The 8,364-nt window shown below is 42.8% G+C and overlaps 1 protein-coding gene across 3 annotated transcripts in view; it reads left to right on the forward strand.

The window, feature by feature from the left end:
• STK38 (serine/threonine kinase 38) overlaps positions 1-7,781 on the forward strand; it is a 39,842-nt gene extending 32,061 nt beyond the window's left edge. For all 3 annotated transcript variants that reach the window (XM_025862575.2, XM_025862574.2, XM_073884764.1), the window contains exons 10-14: positions 2,652-2,769; positions 3,830-3,953; positions 4,155-4,250; positions 5,218-5,312; positions 5,774-7,781. In XM_025862575.2, coding sequence (XP_025718360.1) covers positions 2,652-2,769; positions 3,830-3,953; positions 4,155-4,250; positions 5,218-5,312; positions 5,774-5,904 — 564 coding nt within the window. In that variant the 3' untranslated portion in view covers positions 5,905-7,781. The remainder of the gene's footprint in view (positions 1-2,651; positions 2,770-3,829; positions 3,954-4,154; positions 4,251-5,217; positions 5,313-5,773) is intronic.
• The last annotated feature ends 583 nt before the right edge of the window (positions 7,782-8,364 follow it).

An 8,364-nucleotide genomic window follows, 5' to 3' on the forward strand; every position in this document is an offset into this window, starting at 1 on the left:
TTTAAAGCTTTAAAAACAACAACTGGCATTTGTATTATTTAATTTAAAAGAAAACAGTGTACAATTCTATATGGAAAAAATTGATTCCTACCTTTTAGTATACACAAAAAAAGTAGTAGATGGAAAAATAAAACTTTAAAAGTTTAGAAGAAAGTATAGGGTGATATATTCATGATCTTGGAATAAGGAAGGATTTTTTAAAAATATTAAGATACAAGAAGTACAAATCATAAAGGAAAATTTGATTTTACTTTAAAGGAAAAAAAAACCCTTCTATATATTGAAAGACATAAACAAATGAGAAGATAAGCCACACGGTCCCACTACTTTGGAATTATGTTGTAGTTCATGTGCATACCCTACAACCCAGCAATTCTACCCCTAATCATATGGTCTGGAAAAATTTGTCCTTGTGAACCAGGAGCCATGTATAAGAATGCTTATTGCATTTATGTGATAGCAAAAAACTGGAAATAACCCTGTGTCCCCTTGACAGGAAAATGGTTACATTGTGGGGTAGAATATTTTACAGCAGTGAAAGTAATTGAACTACAGCTACATTTGACATCATGGATCAATTTTAGGAACAAAACGTTGAGAAGAAAAATCAAAGAACAGAAGACTGCATGTAGAATGATACCATTTTTACAAAGCCCCAAAATAAGGCTAAGATCTCACTTAGAGACAGATGTGGGGCAAAATTAAATTTCTTTGTAAAAGCAGAGGAATGATAAACAAAATTGAACCGTAGGGGTTAGGAGAGGCAGGAGGATGGAAGGGAAGGAGTGCATGTTTAGCTCTAATGACATTGGTAATGATTCATTTCTTCAGTTGAACTCATGGTTATTCATTTTTATTATTCTTCATAATTTGATAACTACACATTTTGGGTATATAACATATATTACATCACCATAATAATAATGATAAGCCTCACACTGGGAGAAGTTATTTCCAATATGTAAAACTATAAAGGATTATGTCTGAATCAGGATTAATGCCCTGGATTCATACAGAATTCCTACAAATCAATAAGAAAAAAGATAATGCAACTAAAAAACGAATGGGCAAAGGATCTGAACGGGAATTCAGAGAAAAGAGACCTGAATGGCTAATCAATAAATGAATACATGCTGAACCTTACTAAAGATAAAGGAAATGTAAATTAAAACAGCAAGATCCCATTTCATATTCATCAGATTGGCAAAAATTAAAAGTCTGACAGAGCCAAGTGTTGGTGAGATATGGAACACCAGGAGCTCATCCCCACTGGGGTTGTTTAAATAGGTTTAAGCACTTTGGAAAACAGTTGGAAGATGTCTAGTTAAGTTGAAGATGTTTGTAATGCAAGACCCAGTGGTACTCCTTCTGGTATATATCCTTTAGAGAATTCTTGCTCTAGTGCCCAGGAGGTGTCACAGGAATGTCTGTTCGGGTATTGTCATAGTGAGACATTGAAACCAACAGAAGAATGGATAAAAAAACATTGTGACATTTGTATAATGGAACATGTGTACAGCAGTGAAATGGGTGAACCAGAGCTACATGAATAAATCACAAAATCATAATGCTGAGCCAACACAAGTTGTAGCATTGTAGTGAAACCCTTTGTTAAAAATTGAAATATTCAGGAAATAATGTCGTTTATGCAAATATTCATACAAGCATAGCACAGCAACTTCAGGGTGGTTTTGACTTTAGTAGGGAAGGAGGGAGGGACTGGTTTTAATTGTTTCTGTAGCTTTGTGTCGTTAAAAAAACAATTGATCTGAGACAAATACGGCAGATGATTAACCTCTCTTTAATATGGGCAATAGGTACATGCGTGTTGTACTGTCTGTTTTTTTCCTGTATGTTTGCAGTATGCCATAATAAACATTTTCAAAAGACAACACATGTTATTTTTTACCTTAGAAGTTCTGTAATATCAAAAGCGCTTAGATCAGAGCCTTCTATGTTGTAAACGCCCAAATGCTGAGCACACTGGAAGGCTTTGAGTATTGTATGGTAGTCCTGGTATATGAGAATGGATTACTTGAATTTAGAAAACATTCCCCTAAGAACGGTTTGCATAAATGAGTACGTTTGGTAAATAGCCATAAGTCTCTAACCTATAGGATTATGACTAGCTTGTAATAATAAAGCTTCCCTTTATGATTTTGCCAAATCAAGGAATATGATGGAAAGAGGGATGATTTAGACAAGGTATTTCATTTTCAAACTGGGCTCTGCCACTTAACTAGTCCTGAGCCTATGAACAAAGCTGTTTCGGGTGTCAGATTTTATTTGCTGATAAAGTCCTTTGCTAAGTTGTGTCAGGATGAAATAGGCTCAGAAGCATATAAGAGGTATGGAGCCTGGCACTCACTGGGTGCTCAGTAAATTATGGTACTAGTTGTTAAGATGGATACCTTCGTCCTGATTGACCATGGGCTTTGGCTGTATGTAGGAAGCATCTCTTGCTTCCCTGACGAAGCTTTATTGTTCATTTTGGAAGTGCTCTGGCAAATCAGGTTTGCCATTAAGCTACCGGGCATCCTGCTTAGTTTGTGGGTAGCCGTAGGTGGTGCTTGGAACCTTTGGTCTCTAGAACAGAACTCTGGGCACCCTCCTGCCTGCGGGGTCCCCCTGATGTATGGTACGTGTTTCAGGCCTTCTCCACGGTAGGCACTCCTGACTACATTGCTCCTGAGGTGTTCATGCAGACCGGGTACAACAAGCTCTGTGATTGGTGGTCGCTTGGGGTGATCATGTATGAGATGCTCATCGGTAAGTTGCATGCTTTCAGAGGACTTTTTCTGTGCAGCCAGGAAAGAGTCCCATATTGATAATAGACTGTTTCAGTTGGGGGTGATCGAAGCACTTTTTCCCTCTTATCTTTCAACAAGAAGTATCCTAGGTAGAAAGCTCATGGCCGTCAAATAGCCAACTGTGTCATCTGGCTTCCTGGCATCCTGTGCTTGCTTTGCCGGTCGTTTACCCTGTTCTTCTTCCCCCTTTTCATCCTCTCCTAGCAGCTCTTCCGGGCTCTGGCGTTTCTTAAACATTCACTGTATGCAGAGAACTTTGGGGCGTTGCCTCACATACTCTACTTTCTTGCTCTCCCCTTCCTCTCTCTAAGCTTTCAAAGCATGGAACCCTCTGATCTCTCTCCCTCTTATTTGGATGGTGTGTCTGTGTATTTAGGGGACACTTGGGGGGGTGGGCGGCCATATGCCCAAGAGCACTAGGAGAGAGAGTATGTCCATGGTGGTACTGAGTGCTTGAGTCTGTGGATGACTAGGATGGTTTCTGGCTGCGCTGTCTTCGGGAACATTGGATGGATGCCTGTGGAGGCGGATGTGATCTGTGTGGAGGGCATGCGGAGTAATATGGTCTGAGAGTATTTATCCCCTTGTCTGTAGTTCTCAAAAAGAGGCACGATGGTCACCTTTAAAACCTATGCTTTTTTCTTGTTCAACTTGTTTGCACTTTACCCATATATAAGGATATTCCTAGAACAGTCATTTCTCAGTGATGTTGTTTCATCCTTTCATTTCTTCTTTGGGCACAGGGATTTCCCATGTGCAACACTGTGTATGTCCTCCTTTCTTTTCCCAGCTTCCGTTATTAGCTGCTTCCCTTGTGGTACCAGAAGCACAAATTCACCTTGGGCTTGGGAGTTTGGGGGGAAAATGAAAAATTAGTTTAGATGTTTTCTGGAATGAGTGGAAGTCATGGAGGAAGTTATGGAGGGTTAAAGATGGATAGAATCATATTAAGGAGAATGCTCTCAGTCAGATTCAAAGTTTTGGGGTGTAAAAGCTCCGAAGTTCCTTTTTTATTACAGGCTACCCACCTTTCTGTTCTGAGACCCCTCAAGAGACATATAAGAAGGTGATGAACTGGAAAGAAACTTTGACTTTTCCTCCAGAAGTTCCTATCTCTGAGAAAGCCAAGGATCTAATTTTGAGGTATTAGTCAGAGAACATTTCCCCCACCTCCCACCCAGGTTTTTTGACATGAGTGAATTCATTTTTTTTTTTTAACTTATTTACCTGGGTCTGTCCCTTGCTCTCTCCCATTTCTCTCTTTAAAAAAAGCGGGAAGGTTATTCCTTCTCTTTTTCCAAAGAGACTATTTGAGGTATGCTGAAAGGCCTCTGTGTTTTCCAGATTCTGCTGTGAGTGGGAACATAGAATTGGAGCCCCTGGAGTTGAGGAAATCAAAAGTAATTCTTTTTTTGAAGGCGTTGACTGGGAACATATCAGGTATATCCATATAAAAACTTTCAGGATTATTTCAGAAAGGCTGTAATTTGCTTAATAGTAATTTAGAAGCACCATTATTGGCAAGCCAGGTAAGGGAAGAGGGCTTCTTGGAGATTCAGGGTCTTTTCTGGATTTTCCTTCGTGGTGAGGATGGGAGTAGGGGCTTCCCGTCAGCCATGTGCCAGGGGATATGGTGAAGCCAGCAGCCATTTCCTAAGTGAAGTGACATTTGGCTTCCATGGTGAAGGGAGCACCTAAGAAGCGTGTTGCCCTTGCTCTTACCTAGAACACACCAGCTTCTGCAGTGTTGGTAGCCACCAGCAGGGCCGTCCCTGGCCACAGGGCACTCAAGTCCAAAGGACTGCGTGGAGGTGGGAGGGGCATGGAGAGGGAGACTGGAGCTGGCCACGGCAGGGCCGTGGAGGGCTGTGGAGTGCGGCCAGTAGCCGCCCTTCTTACTTGGCATTCGGCAGTTGCCAAACAGAAACAGAAGGCGAAGACCTTGTCCTCTCTTCCATATTTGTGTTTCGATTTGCATTATTCTCAGTTTTACCTTTGGCTCCTTTTTGCCGTATTTTTAGCTTTCTCTTGGTTAGCCCCTCTGGTAGAAGGGCAGTGCCCCGCCCAAGGAGGGGGGCAGTGTGGGCATCCAGAGGGTTAGTTCCCCTTTTACAGACAGGGCAGACCCTGAGGGCAGTGCATTAACTTCGGATTTTAGTTTTTCTCATTATTTTTGTCTTTCTTCCCAGCTATGGATCATTGTTAGTTCTGTTTTCTTATTTTGTTTGGATGTGGCCAGGTGGCGTGGTTGCTCAGTGTCAGAAGCTTTTCAGAGAAAACACCTGCTGCCTGCCTGTGGATAGTCTTCCCCGTGTCAGGCCAGGGGGCTTTGTGGAGAAAGACGTAATTAGCTGTGATCCACGTGATTACTAACCGTAGTAATTTTTGGCATGTCTGTTCTTGGCAGAGAGAGACCTGCTGCAATATCTATTGAAATCAAAAGCATTGATGATACCTCAAACTTCGATGAGTTTCCAGAATCTGATATTCTTAAGCCAACAGGTAACATCACCAACAGTGCCTCCTGTTGCACGATAAGCACATTATTTCCCCCCAGTCTGGGGCTTGTGTTTATAGGTCAGCTAGAGGAACTTTAGTTCTTCCAGTTCTTTGTAAGTGTTTTTCCAGCGCTAATGCTGGGGAGCAGTGACACCCTGTTGAATGGAGAATGTTTAGCTGCTAGATGGGGTGGGGAAATCACAAAGGTTTGTTCTTTTGTTTTTATTTATTAAAGGTTAGGTAACCTGAAATGACAGAAATGGGGAAATAAAACTTTAAAAGTATTTGTGAGAAGTAGGAGGTTCAAAGAACATAGACAAGCAAATGTAGAAGATTTGCAGAGTGAAAAACAATTTTTCCCAAATAAAAACTGTGGTATCTTCTTCCGAATGTCATGTCCTCAGTACTGAGTAGTCCCTCGGGGTAAGGCAGTGAATCAACTCTCACATCTATTTTTTTCCCAGTGGCTACAAGTAATCACCCTGAGACTGACTACAAGAACAAAGACTGGGTCTTCATCAATTACACGTACAAGCGCTTTGAGGGCCTGACAGCTCGGGGGGCAATACCTTCCTACATGAAAGCAGCCAAATAGTATCCTTGAAACAGAATCCTCAGTGGAGCAGGAGTTCTTGGTACAACATCACGGTTTTCCTCTCACACACTCTTTTGAAAGAGTTTCCAAGAAGTTTATGGAACCCGCCAGTGTGTCATGGTAAACTCTGCTGAAATGTGACAGTAAGTGGATTCTCTTCCATAATGCGTTGGAAACCTGTAGAACAAAGACAGCCATTTCTACTACATCAGCCATAAACAGGTGTACTGCTCGGTGAGAAGCCTCATGAGCCGATTTGATAGAGGTTTTAAAAAACTTGTTTTCCTAAGTTCATCAGAATGAAGGAGAAAAACAGCCATCATCAAACATTATTGAAATTGTAACATAGACTTATTGAATATCAGCCAATTTCTGTGATTTTGTGACAGACATGCTTTCTGCCAAGCCCACCCAGTATTTCTTTTTCCTTTACAGCTAAAATTTCCATAGTACTAAGGAAATAAAGCAATAATGAAAGCCTCAGCAACCAGCATTCTGGCTGAAGGAAATGATCCACCATCCTCTGAGTGGGTGGTGATGGTAGTTTCTCCCCATACCTCGGCCTCAGGCGAGTGGCTCTTGATAGCCTCCATTCATGGTGCACTTTATTTATGGTACTAGGATAAAGACCCTTAATCCATTGATTTCTCTCCTCCTGCCTGTCTGAAACACTCATGCTGCTTTTCTGAGTGTTGATGGGGGATACTAGCGTGATCCATTGTCGCTCTCAGAAGAACCAAGCCACTGGGCTTTGCCAAGGACTCCCAGATCATGTGGAAAACCCTTACCGTCTCTTCACGGCTGTATTAGAAAATCCCTAAGACAGATGTTGTTGCGGACCAGCAATAGCCACAAGTGCTGCCAGCAGGAACTCGCTCTGTTCCTGGGAACACAGCAAGGAGAGTCCAGGCCGAGGCAGCAGGCCTGGAACCCCCTTGGCTGAGGTGCTGCCCCTGCTCGGTCTCCAGAACCTCCTTGGAAGTGAAGGAACCGGCCCAGTACGAAGTGCGGAGCCAGCCTACAAATCCCTGTGAAGTTCACTCCTAAGTCCTTGGTGCAACTGTGTTTTGTCTTCTCTCTCTCGGTCTTTGTGTTTGTCCTCTCCAGTTTAACCATTTTGCCTTGGAATCATGATTACAGATTTTTCCTTTGCAGAGGCCTTCCTGGGGGATGCTCCTCTCCACCCTAAAGGGTAGCCTGCAGCTTGGGCTGAGCAGGCCTCTCTGCTGTGGCACTCATGAGAGACCCTCGGAATTTTAGCACAAAGTGCCTTTTCTTTCACAGCTGCCACCACCTTAAGAGGAATTTTGCTGCATCAGAAAAATGTGGAGGCTCCATAGTAATGCATTATTTTAAAGTTTTTGAGAACTCTGAAAGCATCATTTTCACCTCTGTGGTGATTTTGCCTGTTGCAAAGCATCATGGCCAAGCTGCAGCTGGGAGTCTGCTTTCTACCAGTCTTGAGGTTAAGATCACCTTGAAAAGTATGTCCTGGCTTAGCTATTCACAAACGAAAAATGGGATATCAGAGTTACAGGAGTAAATGAAACTGCTTTGGGTTTTAATGTCTTAGAGGAAGAAAAAAAATATTAGGGAAGTATTAACTTTGGACGAAGGTAATGTTTGCCCCTTAATCTTTCATTCACGGTCTGCTAGTGAAAGGAAGTAAATGAGATTCTTTTGTGTAACTCTGTAGTTTCATTGTATTACCAAATAGTTGAGGTTTTGACCCCCAGGTGTTTTGCAAGTATGTGTGGTAAGCACGGTAAAGAGTTCACAGGAGTGGTGATAGTCTGTGTGTGGGGAGTGGCAGGGGATGATTGTTTTAGGGGAAAATGCCCACATTTTAAACTTCTGAATAAACTGTGTGAAAACAGTGTGAATCTGATGTGTTTTAAAGCAAATGTGGGGGCGCCTGGGTGGCTCAGTTGGTTAAGCATCTGCCTTTGGCTCAGGTCATGATCTCGGGGTCCTGGGTTAGAGCCCCGCATTGGGCTCCCTGCTCAGCGGGGAGTCTGCTTCTCTCCCCCTTCCCCCCTCCTCCCCCTCCCCCCCACACTTGTGCTCTCTCTCTCAAATAAAATGTTTTAAAAAAATTAAATGTGGCTTGTAACTGAAAGGGGCCAGATTGCTGGTGGCTTCTTTTAACCCAATTGCAGACCATTGGAACACTTCATCACCATATTTAGGCAATGTGCTTTTCTGTCTTAGGGAGACTGGGGCCTGCTTTTTTCCTTGAGAACGAGCCTTCTGGGTTAGTTTGTATAAAGAGACCATCTTCTGTTGGCCACTTGCATGTGTTCTTCCCACCTGGCTCAGGGTTGCGGGGCAGTGGGATCTCCCCTGCAGCAAGGCTAAGGGGACACCTGCTGACAATTGCTGTGGACATTTGTACAGCTGTTTACCCAGCCTGGTGTTGACCAGGAACCTCACAGGCTCCTGGGATGGGACTTCTGCTGA

This window comes from Callorhinus ursinus, unplaced genomic scaffold, assembly GCF_003265705.2.
Source record: "Callorhinus ursinus isolate GAN/ISIS: 27379988/994484 unplaced genomic scaffold, GSC_fseal_2.0 scaffold59, whole genome shotgun sequence".
NCBI classification, from domain to species: domain Eukaryota; kingdom Metazoa; phylum Chordata; class Mammalia; order Carnivora; family Otariidae; genus Callorhinus; species Callorhinus ursinus.